Below are 19205 nucleotides of genomic sequence, written 5' to 3'. Positions count from 1 at the left end.
AGAGAAATCTTAGCCAAAGCCATGATTTCCAACAGAAGAGCCTAATGTTTGTTTTGGGACTCAGTCACTTGAGTAATTATCTAAGTTTCAAAAACACCTGAGTGCAAAGACGTGCAAGGTAGAGTCCAAACCAATGCTTATGCAAGCTGGTACATCCACACAGACCAGTGCTCTCCTGAGTAATTTTGGTCCAGAGTTTGCATTTACATGGCACAGTGCCTGGGCTAACATGTCCCGCCTTTCAGCAGTTTATTAGCTCAGGCTTAGTGCCAAACTGACAGGGCTATACAACATCAGGCTCTGGAGCAGTCTACACATGGTGCTGCAAAAGCAGGATCTTAGGAGAAAAAGGGCAACAGAGGAGATGCTCCTTTTGCCACTTGGACTCTTATTTAACGTTTTGTCTCTTCTGCTTCTTTACAAGAACAATTCTCTTCCTCAAAATTTTGGAGGCTATTTCCTTAAGTGTTTGCAAGCCAGCTCTTAGGCCTGGCTCTTCCACACAGAAGAATATTAGCAGCCTTCTACCTACTTGTCTTCCTGAAGCTTTTGGCAGATTGATTCTCCTACCTATTCAACTGTTATTACAGAGAGAAAAGAAACCCTTCCTTGGTGCTGGATGTTTCTATCACTGAAAGAGCTATCTGAGATTAGATGGTTTATGTTCTCACATGCCAAGTAGTAAAAGAAGGCAGCCAGAGCCCCAGTAGAGCAGAGCAGTTGCTTCTTTTCATCCTACAGGAACAACTATTAAGAAACTGCTTCTGCCTTCATAGTGTCTCCTTATAAAGACACAGACATTTTCAGAGAGATATATTGTTATCTACCATGGTTCAAAAGGATTGGTTTTGGAAAACTTTAGAGGAACCTGCTAAAAAACATGTAATAGCAGGATATATAATAACATGTAATAAGCAGGAGTTCATCTTGTAAAGAATATAGAACTGATCAATGTTTTACTGGGACAAGAGAACAGCATTTGCCCTGTGAATCAAGAGTACCCTCCCAAAACACATGCAGGAGAAATCAGAAAAATATGGGCTGGAAAAAAATTCTTAAATAACCAAAAAGAGAATGGGACAAGTGAATAGTGAGGGAAGAGCAATTTCCTAAAAATGGTCATATTTTAGAGCCTTCTAGTTGCCTTCTATTTATATTTACGTGTTATATGTGCTGCTACCAGTTTGTCTGGGATTACTGCTAACTACAAATGAAATAAATGAATTCTTACCATCAACAGCCAGAGATACAATGCCTTGTGTGTCCTCAACTCCATACATCACATCACAGCGGTACACCCCTGCATCACTTGCACGCAGCCTAGAGAAAGTCAGCGAAGCATCGCCGGTCTCCTCTGAATGGGTTGGAACAGATACCCTGTCCTTGTAGTTCTGGCCTATTTTGATGTTCCCGTTCTGGGCCACAAGGACTGTTGTCTCTTTTGCATCTTTTCCACTTTTATCCAGTTCAACCTTTGACCATTTGATTCGAAGATATTCAGCTGCATAGCTGGAGGCTATGGTGGGTGTGGTTGAAAAGAAGCACGGAAGGACTGACGTTCCAGAGAGGGATCCCTTCACCAGGGTTTTTTTTTCTGCTTTAACTAGAAGAATGGGAGAGAGAGGAAGAGAAAGGATAAATCACATAAGCAAAATCTGAAACAGTTACGTTTCATCACCATTTAATGATTAACATACTTTTAAGATCTGAACTCCATGAACCCTAGCTGGTTCACAACAGGTCTGACAGGAGTAAGCCAAAACAGAGTCTGTACCAACATCCTTAGCCCTTGACTGAGCCCTTTCCTGTCTGCGTAGATTAATTCACTGTTCTTTGATTTATTTTTTCCATTTGTTGTAGTCATTGACTGTAACATGTACGGGTATTGGCTTCCCTTGGAAACTGTTTGGAAGTCTACAGATGACAGCTGAATTGCAAGAGCTATGTTTTCAAACTTCACCGGACTAAAACCACCTGGTGAAAGACAACCAGCTATCTCACATTTGTTGCTGGCCAAAACCAGGCACTTAGGGGAGCTAGTGATGTTTCCACTTTGTTTTACCTCACAGCAGCGTGGTCCTGTGCTCGTGTCCCAGAAGTAAAATACAGCCCAGGACTTTGCATACATTGCATTCCTTACTCCACCCCTCTTTCAAGGGTTAACTCTTTTATTGTATACGTGCTGAAACGTATACAATAAAAACGCCTTTCCAGTGAGATTATCCTAAGTTGTCATTCTTTCAAAATTATTTCCTTGTAGCCCAGGGGCCTTTAACATATTGCAGAAAAGGGGTATTTTAGGATGTTAAAGCAAAGAAGGAAGCAAGCACACAGAAAGTCCCTGCTAGGCTCAAACTTGACTTGATAGGACCTTTATCATTTTTATGACATCTCCAGCTGCAAACACTTTACAGTGAAATACTTCCATCTGACAATATCCCAAGGGGAAAGTTGACTACTGTTCATCCAACCTGCATACAGCAACTGTCTGAAAACAGGATTTCAGTTAGATTTATGCCATTATGTGATGTTACTTCATCATATATAATGGCCTAATGAAGATTAAAGGCTAACATATAATAGAATCTGTATCTCCTCTTTCACTGACCTGCAATCAAACATTTTTTCAAAGACTGAAAATGCTAATCATTAATTTGAAGTCATCTAGGATTCACAAAGTTTAGAAACAAAATGTCTTCAAATACCAGGCACCAGCATGAAATATGAGATACCAGCACTTGAAAATTATCTAGCTATTTGGCTACCATCAAAAATATCATAATACTGTAAAGAGCAGAACATTTTGGAAGAAAAACAGAAGAGAAAAAGAAGAAAAAAGAAAAACTCCTTATTAAGCTGATGAGTTTTAACAGACGCACATGGTTATACATAGAATAAAACATTAACAGTAACATCTACGAAGATTCAATTCAACGATCACCAGAATGACAGCCATGCATTTTGATAACGAAGTCCTAACCAGAAAAATACTGGCCCAGCCAAGGATGACCAAGAAGTTGGAGCGGATGTCCTCAAATCATTTCCATTCATGCCTACCTAAGTTAAGATTCTTGGGAACTCAGTGCAGAAACACTCAAGCTAGCTATATCAGAACTGATTAGACCAGAGAGAGTATAACAACAACAGCGTAGTGCTGTGCCAATACAGCTGCACTGCATCCAAAGCTCAGCTGAAAAGTTTACACAGAACTGAGCTGCTTTACCACCAAGACGTTTCACCCCGATTCAGGCATGCAGTGAGATTTTCAGTCTGACAAACATTGGTGAGATGCTACAACCCACATTTAAGAAACACAACCTAACTGCTTCACACAACCTGAGCAAGATCTATCAAAGATGCATATATAAAACAGTGAATGACAAAAACAGGACCAACACATAACTAAGACTGGAGAATTCACAATGCTTGAAGAAAGTTACTGAAGACTGAAGACTAGCTGAAAAGCTTTGATTGTAAACACATTTCTTTCAAAAAAAAAAAAATACTGAAACAAGAATTTTGGGAAGCTGGATATTGCTTAAAAAGAAATAAATACTTGACTTCTTCCCTAGAGCCAGCTGACTGCTAAAAAACTGTAATGAGCTGGTATTATCCCAAAGATTTACAGTAGGTAAACATCACTGATTCTTACATCACCTTTAATTCCTTGAAACTTAATTTAATTACATTTGGGAAGAGCTAGAGAAATAGAATGAATACTCATTCCTATCAGTTGTGATGGAAAAAATGCCAAACTGCACAGGTGGGAGATTAAAATCAGTTTCAAAATATTTAGTTTTTATTATGATCTCTTGTCATCTATATACATTACAGGAACTTCTCAAATGAAAAATGATCTAGTTATAATTACGCTGACTGACAGAATTTTAATAAACTTTCAAAAGAGTAGTTTTCAGCTATGTGTGATCTAGAATATCAGTACCAAACCCTAAGGAAATTTCCTCTTTAGAATTTGTGTCTTCTCATCAGTAGAATGAAACCCTCAACAGCAAACACATATCATAATGATACGCAAATTAGATCTACCCTAAACTGGACTAGATCCCAGAAAAAGGGAAAATTATGTACCTACAAACAAACTCATCTGGCTGTATAAAGCACTATAATGTGCTTTTAAAAAGCACTCCTTGTTTTGACTAGCAGATTAGGAGAAAACGGGAGAAAAGACACCTTACTCTACTGAAAAAAAATAAAATAAAAAAATTTGGCATTGAAGATTAGGAGCTATTCCTGTACACTTTAAAAAGCTTGGTTTCTTGCAGTAGTCCAAAGTAGTTGAGAAAGATAGTTCCTTAGAAGGGATGTGGCCAGTAAAATGCAAACAAATATTTTGTGTTTATAAATTTAAATACAACCTGAGAAAAACAGATATTTGCCCAGTCTCCAGTGAAGAGCTACCCTAGCACTGGACACTGTTTCAAACCACATCTTCCCCTACCCAAGTAAAACCTAAACACTGATAACATCCCTAAATTAGATATGGATTTGATATGACTAAGCTGGCTGGTAATTAATATGAGCATTCTCTTCTGCTGCAAACTAAAATGCATAACTCTTGAGCATATTTAAGTTACTAGGGAAAACACATAGACAATAAAGAAATAAAATACACAGTTTAATCCAAGTAACCTTGCTACAGATCTATCCTGCCAGAACTGCCAGTAAAGTCAATGGGAGTCTTGTATTCGATGATGGGACAGCAAATCCAAGCCCAGAGCATGACATGCATTCAGGTTACCAGCAGACACTCTGTGTCTTAGCAGTTGGGTTTTTGTGTCTTCCTCAGTTTAAATATTAAATAGCTTCAATATCAGAATAAGAAGCAGGAGCAGAATGAAAACGTTTCTCATGCACTGTCCTGAGAGGAAACAGTAAGAGAAGTAAGCCAAGTAATGAAAAAACAATTATTGCAAGAAAATCATGGGAAGCCAGAAAAACATAAATCCCAGCTGCTGAACTCATTGTAACATGCATACAGATGTGCTAACATTATATGCATGCACATATTTTTAGCACATATGTAACATTAACTTGACATGCCAAACTTATGTATATATATATATACAACTTCAAAATGACATTATCACATACTGCAACCTAGGGTGTTTGTATTCTCTTCTGGATTATAGAGCTTTCATGAAAGCACACTTATTCATGACATGACAAATAGTAGCTTATAATGAGTGAGGTGAACTTCAGCAATGATCGTAATCACAAGGTCCAGACTGTAATCTACAGAACTGTAACACCAGTGAGTAAATAGGTGTAAACCTTGTTCATGAACTTCTGTCATTAATTCTTCACATGCACCACAGCAAATAGCAGAGGTCTTACAAGAAGGGCACTCCTGCAACCCCAGAAGCTTACACTGTATTTCCTGCTGCCCTCCTATTAAAAAAATGCCTTCTGAGTATTTCAAGCTTTAAAGAATGCATGCAAAAGCATTCTCAGTTCTTTAAGGAAACATACTTCTGTCACTACATAAAATCTAAAGAGCAAGCCATGCAAATATGCTAGGTATTTATGAATGTGATCATTCAAATAGATGAGAGCAGAAAAGAAAACAAAGGCAGGAATCATACTTGGTGAAGGCATAAAACTTTGTGTGCTTATAATCTTTTTTTTTAATGAAGCTTCAGTTTTGTGCCAGCAGTAGCAGGGAGGTGACCATCCCCCTGTGCTCAGTTCTGGTGAGGCAGCACATGGAGTACTGTGTTCAGTTTTGGGCCCCTCACTGTAAGAAAGACATCAAGGCTCTGAAGAGTATCCAGAGAAGGGCAACGAAGCTGGAGAGGGGTCTGGAGCACAAGCCTCATGAAGAACGGCAGAGGGAACTGGGATTGTCTAGTCTGGAGATGAGAATGGTCACAGAAGGCCTTAACACTCTTTACAACTGCCTGAAAGAAAGCTGTGGTAAGATGGGGGTTGGCCTCTTCTCCCTCATAACTAGCGACAGGACAAGGAGGAACAGCCTCCAGTTGTGCCACAGAAGGTTCAGGTCAGATATCAGGAAAGATATCTGTTAAAGTGCAGTCAGGTGCTGGAACAGGCTGCCCAGGGAGGTGGTGGAGTCACCACCCCAGAGGTGTTGAAGAAACGTTCAGATGTTGTAGTAAGGGACATAGGTTAGTGGGGAAATATTGTTGTTAGGTGGACAGCTGGTCTACAGGCTATTCCAAACTTGATGACTCTACAATTCTATGATTCTATAACCTGATTAATCTCTTGGATTCCAGAATTAACAGCTTTGTTTGCTCATCTTCTAAAAAGGGGTGTCTGGGGAAACATCCAAATAATGCCTTTTGGAGGCACAGGAAAAGGAAAGGAAGTGCTTGGGAAGATGCTGTAATAAGCGACTGAATAAAAGAAGCAGCTACAATGGTGCCAAAATCAAACATCAGACTGAATGACAGATGATTACAGTGCTGTGCAGACTGGACAGTAAGGTTAACTTCTAAACAGCACACATTTTCAAACATTTTTTAACACTACATTTTTCCTTGGAGAAAATGCCAACTCAACAAAGCTTATCTCTTTCACAAAATAATTGCTGATTTTGACACATTTCCCATATGAGTTTCAAAAGATGATTTTAATCCCAGAAGGAAATGTTGCCATTAATCATAAGCAAGTGACTATTCAATTAACCCACATGGTCAACCAAACCCACTTGGTGACAGGAAGCATGGAAATCTTCCACGTTTCACAAAAGATTTCAAGACATCATTTTTGCACTAAAATTCAAGATTTTAAAAAAATTAAAATGTAAGAAATTGCTGTCTAACTTTTCAAAATGCAAACAGATTTTATTTTAAAGGTGGTTTTCTTTTTTATTTTCTTTTTTTTAAAAGCTGGACTGGAAAAGTCTGTTCATCATTCATCCTTCTCATTCATCCTCAAAAAAACATTCATTAGTAAGTTATTACATAAACTTCATTACATAAACTTTCTAATATTTCTACAAAACAGAAGGATATGGAGCAAGCCCTGGATTGATTCACATTAAAGTTTACCTCATCTTTGTTCTCTTCACCGTGGCCATATTCTGAAAAAAATCTCACATTCGAGAACATCCGTGGCTCAAGTATAATCCTCAACTTCAAAAATAAAACCCATGAAGTCCACAATATATTTTTAGGAACACAAAGGTTTTTCTGCACTTCTTTCAAAAATTTCAAGTGAATAAGGACAAGTCAGAACTTGGTCCATACTCCTGAGATGCCTGTACCAGCACAATCAGAACAGATAATCACAGGAGCCATCAAGGACCAGTTAAGGGACAACCAGGGGATCAGGCACAGTCAGCATGGGTTTATGAATGGTAGATCCTGTCTGACAAACCTGATTTCATTCTATGACAAGGTGACCCACTTAGTAGATGACTGTAAGACTGTCAGTGTGGTCTACCTGGACTTCAGAAAAGCCCTTCACACTGTCACCCACAACATTCTCATGGAGAAGCTGGCTGCCCATGGTTTGGATGGGTGTACACTCTGCTGGGTGAAACACTGCTGGATGGCTGGGCCCGAAGAGCTGTGGTTAATTGAGTTAAATCCAGTTGGCAACCGATCCTGAGCAGTGTCCCCCAGGGCTCTGTACTGGGGTCACTTCTTTTTAACATCTTTATTAATGATCTTGATGAGGGAATTGAGTGCACCCTCAGAAAGTTTGCAGATGACACTAATCTGGGAGGGAGTGTTTATCTGCCTGAGGGAAAAAGGGCACTACAGAGGGACCTGGATAGACTGGATCAATGGGCCAAGGTTAACTGTATGAGTTTCAGTAGGGCCAAGTGTCAGGTCGTGCATTCTGGTCACAACCCCAGGCAACCGTACAGGCTTTGGGAGGAGTGGCTGGAAAGCTGCCTGCTGGAAAGGGACCTTGGTGTACTGATGGACAGTCAGCTGAATATGAGCCAGCAGTGTGCCCAGGTGGCCAAGAAGGCCGATGGCATCCTAGCTTCTATCAGGGATGGTGTGGTGAGCAGGACTAGGGAAGTCATCCTGCCGCTATACTTGGCATTGGTGATGCCTCACCTCGAGTACTGTGTTCAGTTTGGGGCACCTCTGTACAGAAAGGACATCGAGGTGCTGGAGCAGGTCCAAAGAAGGGCAGCAAGGATGGTGAAGGGCTTGGAGAACGTGCCCTATGAGGACAGACTGAAGGAATGGGGACTGTTTAGTCTGGGGAAAAGGAGGCTGAGGGGAGACCTTACTGCTCCCTTCCAATATCTGAAAGGTGCTTACAGTGACAGTAGGGCTGGTTTCTTTTCACTGGTGACAGGTGACAGGACAAGGGGAAGTGGCCTTAAGTTGTGCCAGGCTGAGTTTAGGTTGGAAATCAGGAAATACTTCTTTACAGAAAGGGCTGTAGGACCTTTACAGAAAGTATAGTATCCCACTAGAAGAGGCTCCCCAGAGAGGTGGTTGAGTCACCATCCCTGGATGTGTTTAAAAACTGTTTGGATGCAGTGCTCAGGTACAGGATTCAGCGGCAGGTTGCTAGGGTAGAATGGTTAGGTCATGGTTGGACTCAATCTTTGAGGTCTTTTCCAACCTGAGTGATTCTAAAATTCACAGGTAACTTGAGTTCTCAAAATTCTCTTCTGGAAGTCATATGAACCATTTCCAAACCATTTCAGAAGTAATGGAGGCTGCTGTAAGTTGAAGGGCACCTAACAGTGTCATCCCTCGTTCCAGCAGTCAGTCTCATTGCTCCACAAACATTGATGCTCTCCCAATCCCCTAATTCTATCAGTTCAAGCAATTGCAGTAGTAAGTAGTAAGGGGCATCAAAGATCTGATCCAGCTGAAAAGTAAGTTGCACAAGGCGTTATTTCCTGTCTTTCAGACAAGTAATGTACCTGGCTGAGCTGGACATATATCCCCATAAATACTCTGTCGGCACAAAGAAAAGCATGTCAGCCTGCACCAGGGTACAGAGAAGGGGTAGAACTATCCCATGTAGTGCCAAATGATGTATATGAGATTAGAGTTACCACTTAATTATGCCCTAACTAAACATTATCATATTTTGAATACGCTGTAACAGAAATGTCACCTTTACATATCATGTCAGATGCATTTGTTTTGCTTATTCTCTTCTTACATGCTCTCCACCCAAAGGTTGATTATCAGGTAAAATCTTAACTTCATACCTCCCCTCATGTGAGTGATGTACTAGCATTTACACCACTCCAAAGCTGACTAATCATGCTATAATCTATCAAATAAAATTTTATAAATTCCCTATGTAAACTGGCACTGTTAGTGCATGACCTCTTCAGACAAACACTTGCTTTGCCTTCCAGAATACTTCATATGAACGAATAGCTAAATGCCTGCAGATCCAAGAACTGTACATCAGTGTACATTTACAAACATTTTACTGAGTAAAAAATGGGAGGAAAAATAAAAACCCAAAAACTTGACATTTAATAACCAAATGAGCCTCAGCCCTCATTGAAGTCTGAGAAAATGGAAGCTCAGTTTTAGTGCCTTGCCCTCCCCCAAAGCCTCAAGTCTGTTGTCTCTGAGAACGTCTTCTAATTGTCTTGGTCTGCTGTGTGTTTAGTGAAGAATGGAAAAAGAAAACTAGATTTAAGGAGGAAGTGCTGACAGAAACAAGTGAAGGATGGCCAAACTGCATGAAGAGAAAAAAAAAAAAGCCCACCAACTTTTCTTCTGAAGTCAACACTAAGCACAATAGTTTTTATCTTACAGGAGGAGCAACCTAAGGAAGAACTTCGCTAGACACAGTGTAAGAGCTACAAATAAAAGATATTTGATTTTCTAAAGGCTCCTGAGACGAAGAAAGAAGAATAAAAATTGTCTTGATTTGAGGCCTGGGAAAACCACCATCCCAATTTTCAGAGTCCGCAGCTGCTGTAGGGACCTGCTCCTCACTAACCTTGAGTCAAGTTTCAAACCACCGTAACAATTATATATGAATCTATATTTCAGTGTTAACGTGTAATCACCATGAGAAGTAAACAGTGCTCCTCCTCCCTATCCAAAGCTAAGACCTGCAGCTTCTTTAAGATTCTCCTGCTCCAGGTCCCAGCAGCTAGGAGCTTGCCACAGCTTCCAACCACCTTGGCCTACAGTAGCCCCCACAGTGGAGGGTCTGGGACACACTGCCCATCCCAAATGCAGGTCTCCTAAGGCTCATTCTTCAACACTCACAGTGACAGGGAGAGACTAGGGCTCTCTGATCCTCCATATCTCACTTGTAAGTGGCACTTTTCACCCTGAATATAGAGTATAATAGATGTACAAACTCATAAGACTGCTGTTGCATCAACTACATGAGCATACTGGGACCTGACTGGTAGGCGTGCAGAACTGCTGATCCTCTAGCCTCAAGACTCCCCCTCTTAATTTGCCACCTCTGCAGCCTCACTAGGTCTGTACCATCAAGCTGCTCTTTCTCTCATTCACTGGCACTGCTTGCTGCTAAAGCCCTCATGAAAGCTGTTTCCTTGCACTAAAATTATCCCTTCCCAGTAGCCTCCACCTCGCCCATGCAGGGAAACTCCTCTGTGGGCCACACCAAATGAAGATGTGAGACATATCTTGACCAACAGGTCCTATACATTTCACAACAGAGGTTAAAGCAGTAAGTCACACTCCTGAACACTTGAAGAAGGCAAGCTGATTAGCTTTATACTTGGTAATGTCTTTATCACATTATCACACTGTCTTTATCATTACTTGACTTACAGTAATAGCACTTACAAACCTCAGGAGACACAAACAGATGTGTAAAAACCTTGCGCTCACCCACCAAGAGTTTTCTATGTACACCAGTAGGCAAAAGGGAAAAAACAGTAACAAAGTCAGTTACACAGTACAGCAAAGAGTGGCAAAGGAAAAATCAGAAAATAAATTTCCTCAGTCCTGGGAAATTCTCTACCAATTGAACCATGCTGCCTCCCACTGTCACTGGAATGAATTTAATAAATGATTCCACACATAACAGACTTACCTTTAGGTAGCATGTATGTTATAGCTAATGTAGAGCACATCCATATGATGCTTTTTATATTTAACATCTTGACCTACAAATAAAGAAAAACGGATTACGTGGTTAGTTATCACACTGTGTCCTTACAAAATGTGGCAAGTCAGCACAACTCTATTTATCATTGCTTGATATTGAAGCAGTCATGAGCTCAAAAAATGATGTTCTGTGATGACAGTGAATAACTGACAATATACTGATCTTTTACCATTTTATTCATTGTTTTAAATCTAATACCACACAGCAACAGCAGTCCATAAGTATAACATGATGACTTCTCCTGGTGTGGTGCTGCCAACTCAGATGCAGCCTCCAGGAAGCCCTGTGTCTGTAAAACAGATTACCCTATCACTTACAAATCAGCAAACAACCTGCTTGTTCTGCAAAGAGGCTCCTACAATAAATTCATGAATTCTGAGCATGAATCAACATCTGCACTATGACCCTTTCCATCTCCCTGGTTTTAAAATCACTGTACATATTACTTCATAGTGGAAATGTACTATAGTGGCAATGTAATAATCTAATGATTATTTAATACTAATTGATAATTAATTTCAGATTATTGAGTCTACAGTAATAAACATGTCCATCACCTTCACGTTTGCTGACCCACTGCTCTTTTTACAGGCTCCATGCTCTAACAGCAGAAAGCATATAGAATACATACATAACAATACACTGCATGTTCATAATGGTATGTTCTCGTTTCTATTCCAGTTGCTAGTTACACATCTGCAATTATCCTGAAAACTTAAGAAGCCTTCTAGCAAAAGCATCACAATTCCCATAAGCGTAAACTATTAGAATCATGGAATCATTAAGGTTGGAAAACACCACTAAGATCACTTAGTCCAACAGCTGACCCATCACCACCATGCTTTTGTTCCTTCCCCACACAGTTTACATACGCATTATTGAGACATCATAAGGAGCCCCACTCAGCAATGATTTGTCAAATGGCCTTGAAAAGTTTTAAATCACAGAACAGTGAGTTTCCTGATACTGCTGTCAAAACACACTATGCAGTCTAGGAAATGGACAAGAAATCTGAACACAAACACAGATTACGGATGAACAGCAAAATAGAGATTAAACAGACTTATGTTATGACTCTTGTATTATATATACATTTTCAGCCTTTTTTTACATGAGCATTTCTGTTATTTAGTATTTACATGTAATATTTTAGGGTTAAAGCCTTAACTAATACAGCCACAAACCTCCATAAGCTTTACTGAACACGAAAGCGAAACATGCAGAGTAACTTCTTCAGAAAATTACTGATGATGTGCTCAACCCCAGGAAAACTCCCTAGAATGATAACAGCTGCAGCCCATGAATCTGTGTGAATTGGCACCTGACCTGTAAGGGCTGAATGGTTCAGAAAAGATGTAAAACATCTCAAACGAAGACTTTCCAATGAGGCAATCTCTAACATAACAGCATCATGCTCAAAATTCCCACCCAAAAGGACTGAAAACCCAAGACTTTTTCATTCCCTATACACAGATGTCCAGGGCTGGCTGGTTACACTGGGAAACATACGCCGCAACCTATTCCCAGGGCGTGGAGGAAAGAATACAGCTGCTTTCCACGGAGCAGGCTGCACGTTGCCAAAGACGCCTCATCTCCGCTTCGTCCATTTGACAGAGCTCACAGCATGATGTGATATCACTGATCTGGCAATATTAACTTCACAGAAATCGCACTTTTTATGAGCGAGTCCCAAACAAGAACCAAGACATCTTTCACTTTATTCAGTCTGAGTCTCATCCTCCACTAAGCTTTTTCTGAGGACTTGAACTGGTTTTGTCTTTCTCACAGCTCACTTAAGCAAAGTTGCAAATGGAGAATACACAAGTGGTTATTTCACAACTAACTTTAAAAGCCTATACTGTGCCTCAAAATACTATGCCCCTGTAGAATGCTGTCAAGAGTAAGAATAAGAAGGTTGCACTAGGTAAGAGCTGCAGACATCAGAGTGCTTTTAATGCAATGGAACAGTTTTCAAACACAGGCAGCCACATGTTTTCTTAGATAAACACTCAAGTGATCCATTGTTGTGTTATTACACAACATCTCAGAAAGTGAGAGGTCACTGTGAGCCTACAGATGTGCATAAACCAGAAGATGCTTCAAGCACCTTTGTGTCCTGAAATCGCTGTAAAGCACCCAGCTCACTGCCAACTAGCTCCTGCAGCAACACAGAAACTGCAAAGGTAGCAGAAAATGCAGAGGATCTACAGTGTTCTCCAACCTCAAAGATGGTGAATGCAAAACCTCTGGCCTTTCTGAAGACATGGCAGTTCCAAACCTCGCAAGCTGTTCTGTCCACATGTGTTTCCCATGCGTCACACACTGGCTGCATCAACAACTAAACAAAAAAACTAGAACAAACTATTTACAAGTTTGGCTTTCCATGTTTACCCATACACCTCCTTTTCCCTCAGAAGGCAACCATGGTTTCTGAGACCAGAAGCAAGGGAACTGGACAATGGGATCATGCAAATTCACAAAGAAAAAAGAATAAATTACTTTCCTGGAAGACAGGTGTGCAGGGTGGGCTGCACACTCCATTGTTGTAGCTGCCCCTCTGTCAGTGAACAATGTGCACCCATGCAAAGTCCTCTGTCTCCAGAAGCTCACTGGAGTATTGTGACAAGAAGTGGTGCAACCAGTCCCACATTGTAATCTCCCCAGACCTGGTGCCATATTGCAGAGCTGCTGACAACCAGCTGCAGTTAGTACATGAAAGATCTCACCTTCTCATTCCTGCCCTCCTTGCACACACATGCAGAGTGCCACACCTCCAGCATGATGCTGGTAATGGCATTCTTAATGTAATTTGCTGAATCTTATAATAAGGGCACCTTCATCTTTCAACCACTAAAGACAAAATAAAAAAAAAATACACGTTCTCAAAATAAAATGTGGAAAAAGAAAGGATAACTGCACTTCCAGTGACTTCCAATACACTTTGCAACTGCTGAGGTCCAGATGGTACCAAACTATTACAGCACTCATGATTGGGATCTTGATTCAGCCTTTAGATGATGACTGATGAAATAATATTTGCTATATTGAGAGCTCAAAAACAAAAAAAAAAAATCAAAATTGTACTGCGCATGAGCACAGAATTATGAGACACCTGCCAAAAATCCCCACCCAGCACTTCAAAAATCACCTCTCACTCGATTTTATAAATCTCCTCCACCCTGAGGCCTTTAAGCAATGAAAAATGCTAGGGGAAAGGTTCAATTTTCACCCCTTGGGTTCGTGAGCATCATGAGCACAACTGCCACGCAACATGCCATGCATGACAGTTTTCACAGCCTGGTCCTCCATGGGCTCCCATAAACACTCCTGGGTTATAGAGTGCTGCTCCACCACAGCTGCCAGAACTAAATGTGAAATTACCCCATTACCCTGCCTGAGAAACAGCAGGGAGATGCAAAGAGCAACACCCAGCCCAGCCCCAACAGCAGCCCAGCCTCTCTGGGTGTGCACCAATCTCCCTCAAGAGCAGCCTATAAGGCAGAGGAACCTGCTAGCAACTCAAGACACTGAGATCAGATGGGGCTGCTCCTACAACAGAACCTCTGCTCTATGAGTGGATTTCTAGTCCACTCTAGCCCTCTACAAAAGCCTCTTCTGGCTGGCTGCAGTATTAAGTATGCAGTAAGTAGCCAAACTCTATCCAGTCATACCTTTTCCATAACCTTTTTTTTTTTCCCCTTGGTGTCACTACACCTAGAGGATGAGAAAGCCGTAACACTATGGACACAGCTAGAAAGTCCTGCCAACTGCAGGCTGCACGATTTGAGAAAGTGTTTAATTTCCACCTCCTATTAAATAAAAACCAAAAACCTACAGAAACCATCTTACTTCATGTGACCACACTTAGGTTGCCTGCTGACAGGAGTCCAACTGGACTGGTCCACTTCATTCCGAGTTGCTGCACACAGGCCGATCCATAGCAGTCATCTGCCTCACGATTCCAAACTGGATGCAGCTCTGAGCTTTAAGTAAAAAGATACCAAGTCCCTGACAAAATTTACATCTCTGAAAACTAATGGTGGGGGTTCTCCCTTTGGGGAGAAAACACAGCTTTTATTTTTGCAGGCGCTGCTCCTTCCCCTACAACAGCAGAAAGTCATAGGAGCAGTAAGTTCTGATCAAATTCCAGCTTGTGTTTAGTTTACAGTGCAAGCTTGATCTCACACCAATGCTATTTTAATTTAACCAGATGGGAGAACATCATGTCTCTCTAATTCCAGGTTAAGAATTCTGTGAGTTGAGCTGTGTGGGACAGACTGAGATGTACCACCCAAAAGGTTTCCCTGAAATTGGAAAAATGAGACATTAACTACTGTCCTGGAGGTGACAGTGTCATAAAAGGCTGCAGCTTCTCAGGTCACACTGATTCAGCACATATTCTTCTTGCAGTTGGCATGAGCTGCAGCACTGTATGTTGAGTATGAAGGAAGTCGTCTGCCCACTTCACCTCTTTGCCTGTATAATGAAGGTAAGGTTCATACCAAATAAGAATTAAAAAAAAAAAGGGGGTGTGGCGGGAGAGGGGAAACACCTAGGAGAACCTGGCTCTAGAGACATGAGTTGAAGCTGCAGTTCCTACTAATGGGAAAAGCAGTAAACTAAGCAAGTTTCCAGCGCAAGCTGGAAACATCCTGTGCCAGATGCAGTGCCTCTCCTGGAGCACCAGGCGCTACGACATCCTCAGCTGATGCCCGTTCTCAAAGCTCTGCACTCTTCCTCTCTGCTGGCACGCTTTTGATGCCCTCCATGCCACCTGACTGCTAACTGCCGACACGCATCAGCTTTTCTCTAAGTGTTGTTTAATTGTCTTCACTGGCTTCACTGCATCTCCGCCGTGCCATCACTCAGCCCACCGTGCTGCTCTCACAACATGTCCGCCCGCGCTGTGAAAGCCGTTACCAACACGAGGGACGCCCACCCCTCAGGGCTCTGGCAAACAAAGCACAACGACGACGGCGGCCGTGCCACCGCCGCCCCGACGTGTCCCCGCACCCCTCCTTCCCCCCCCGCGCCGCCGGCGCTCGGCGACCATTTTATCCCCGTAATCATTCTCCTTTCTCCTTCTGAACGTGAGCAACGCCGCTGGCGGGAAATTAAACCCTCGTACAACCAAAGCCCCCCCCCCACGCCCCGCCGCCGGCCGCCGCCAGGGGGCGCCATAACGCTGCCGCCGCCGCGCCCCGTCCCGTCCCGTTCCTCGAGAGCGGCGGGGCCGCGCCCGGTGGCAGCGGGACCCCGGCACGGGGCACGGCCCCGAGACCGCTCTCCGAGCGCGGGGAATGGGGCTCCGGGCGCGGTTTCAGCGCTCTGCTAAGCCAGCCCCGCCGGCTGCCCCCGCTCCGGCCATCAGCGCGTCCCTGGGGTCCGCCCCGCCGCCGCAAGCCAGCGCTCCCCGCCCGCCGCCAACACTTACTCATCCCCTTCTGGAAGGAAACTTCCTTCTTTCTCCCTTGTCTTTTTTTTTTTTCTTTTAAGAAAGAAAAGAACACCCAACGTTTACACTGTAGTTGCCTTGGGATGGGTTTCTGCAACACGTTTCATTCCTCTAAAAAGAAAAAAAAAGAAAAAGGGGAGGGAAAAAAAAAAAAAAAAAAAGCCCTCGGGGCTTAATCCCAGTGCCCAAAGGGAATGGGGGTGGCCGGGAGGACGTGACAAGTGGGACAATGAGGGCTGGCCCGCGCCCCGTCGCCCCTTTGTGTGGCAGAGTCACCTCGGGGCCGCCCGTGGAGGCGGATGGAGGGACAGAGGTTCCCCGCGGGGCCACATCCCGTGCAGTGGGTACCCGACCCTCCTGCAGACCCCACCACCACCCTATCGCACACACAGACCCTCTTTTTCCCGCCGTCGGAACTCCCTTAATTCCTTCCACGATGCTCTCTCACTTTTCTTTGTGACACAAAGGCGAAAAGCCGAGGGGTGGCGGGGGGAGGCAGTGCCCCGTGCCCCCGAGAGCAGTCCGTGCGGTTTGGAGAGGTTGCTTTGCTCCGCTGACCCCGGGGTCTCTCTCCGCGCCCCCTGCCACCCCCCTCCCTGCCGTGGAAACGTGGCTCGGACGATGCCCGTTCTCCGGTTCCTCCGAACAGATGCTGCTACCCAAGCGCCTCTGCCCCACTCTGCTCTGGCAGCAGTTTTCCAGGAACACAGAGGGGGAAATTAAAAAGAAAAGAGTAAAAGACAAAAGAGAAAGAGAGAAAGAAAAAAGAAAAAAAGAAAGAAAAAGGGGAAGAAAAAAGAAAAAAAAAGGTGGGGGGTGGGGGTGTGGAGAGCACACAAGAGCAGAGGAAACTGAGTGCACGCTTTTCCCAACGCAAGGAGACCTGGTGGCCGGAAAGGTTCCCTCTGGCCATTCCCTGCTCCTGCTGCACGAGCGCTTTGTGTCTGCAGTACCCATAGGAAATAGCTTCCTTCTTTCCCCCCCCCCCCCCCCCCGGAGCCCCATCGCACACCAAGGTGCAGCTCTACCTTCCCGAGCAACCGGTACGAAGACTTCTGCTGTGGCACCAACCCCAAAATTGCCCAGTTCTCTTTGTTCTCCTCTTTGCACCGCGGGGTTTCGTTGGATGCCCGGGCATCCCTTCTCCGCCTGTCGCTGAACTTACCCCAGGTTGTTTAAATTCACCAATCATTACTATCCTCTCCCGCTTAAGGTTTGCGGTTCAACTCTTTGTCCTTACAGGTACCGACAGCGAAACGATCGCCTTAAACCTCACTAGGTGTTTGCCGGAGACCAAACGTAAAGGAGGGGGTGGGGGGAAAGCACGTTAAAAAGAGTTATAGTTACCTTAAAAGGTAGCGTATTGCAGAGATTGCAAAAAAAAAAAAAAAAAAAAATCACAACGCGGTGGCCAGGCTAGTCCAGAGATCCCAGTGGCCGCGTGAACGAGTAAATTCCCTGGTTGGTGCTGGAAGGAGGTGCTGGTTCCGGGGTCTCCCCTTCGTCCCAAGCCTTCCCTCCCTCCCTTCCCACCGGCGAGCACCTGCCTGCGAGCCGCGCCGAGCTGCGGGCACACGGAGCTCGCATGCAAGTTCAAATGCGAGCCTCAGCCACCCATCATTATTATATCGTTGTACCGTCAGCGCTGCAGAGGAGGGGCGCTGGCTGGGCAAGAGGAGGGTTCTCAGGCTCCACCACAGCCTCCTCGCGATTGCAAGGATCCCGCAGCCAGCAGCTGGGCGAGGGACAGACCCCGGCTCTGCACCGCCCCTGCGCCGCGCAGCCCCCGCGGGGGTCCCGCAGCCCCCCGAGAGCCGGGGAGCCCCGCACGGGTCTCTCCGCTCACCGGCATCAGCCCCGCGGAGAGGGGCAGGCATGCGCGAGAGGAGCATTGTTCCCCAATTAAACAATTAACCGGGGAGAGAATGGGGAGACCTCCTCCACTCTGGCTCCCGGAGTCGGCTACAGTGGGGAAAGTGGCTGGGACCGAAATCCCTTTTTCCCCTCTGCCTCCCCAGTCTCAGCACAGGCTGCAAGAAAAGAATATACGGGTGATTGTTCCAAAGTTCCCCTAGCCCTGCCAATTCACAGGCAGCCTTACATCGGCAGACTCCCGAGCCAAGCTTCTCCACCCTAGTTTTACACATCTCCAACCACTTTTCTTTTCTTTCTTTCTTTCTTTCTTTTTCTTTTTTTTTTTTTTTTTTTTGCTTTAACATTGGCCTTTGCGTTTTCTACCAAAACTCTCGGAGACGAACTCATAAGCAGAACTCTCTAACCACTCTTTAAAAGGGGACTTTCACCAGTTAATAAAGGATCTCTCGTGCTTCTCAGGCAGCTCCTACCCCAAAATGTACCTATCCCACTCTGTGGCAGACACTTAGGGCACACCACCCTGGAACAAGCGCCCGCAGCAGCATGTGCCACAGCCCCCTCCTCCAGGAAAGTGCAAATCTGGAGCCAGGAAAGAGATGCCTGGAGAAATAGGTGCGTCTGATCTGCTGCTCCAGGCACGTTTCTGGCAGCCCCAGATAGCATCGCCAGCAGTGAGCAGGAGGGGTTTTCCTCGTGTCTCTCACTCTTATTGTTCCGCCCCCCCCCCACCCTCTAATCCACCCACCCCCCAACTCCCCTCACCCCCTCATCCCCCCTGTCCCTGGAGTTTTGC

At 44.1% G+C, this 19205-nt stretch overlaps 1 protein-coding gene across 1 annotated transcript in view; it reads right to left on the bottom strand.

The window, feature by feature from the left end:
- VCAN (versican) overlaps positions 1-18030 on the bottom strand; it is a 101614-nt gene extending 83584 nt beyond the window's left edge. Inside the window, exons 1-3 of the mRNA XM_065740523.1 lie at positions 17885-18030; positions 11008-11080; positions 1232-1603 (exon numbers count right to left, since the gene is read on the bottom strand). Of these exons, the coding sequence (XP_065596595.1) occupies positions 1232-1603; positions 11008-11074 (439 nt within the window). The 5' untranslated portion in view covers positions 11075-11080; positions 17885-18030. The remainder of the gene's footprint in view (positions 1-1231; positions 1604-11007; positions 11081-17884) is intronic.
- Positions 18031-19205: the final 1175 nt, after the last annotated feature.

The sequence above is a fragment of the Cyrtonyx montezumae genome, unplaced genomic scaffold (genome assembly GCF_038088225.1).
Source record: "Cyrtonyx montezumae isolate F1298 unplaced genomic scaffold, pur_monq_1.0 scaffold_27, whole genome shotgun sequence".
Lineage (NCBI taxonomy): Eukaryota > Metazoa > Chordata > Aves > Galliformes > Odontophoridae > Cyrtonyx > Cyrtonyx montezumae.
The sequence above is the reverse complement of the archived record's forward strand: the minus strand, read 5'-3'. Positions and strand labels throughout refer to the sequence as shown.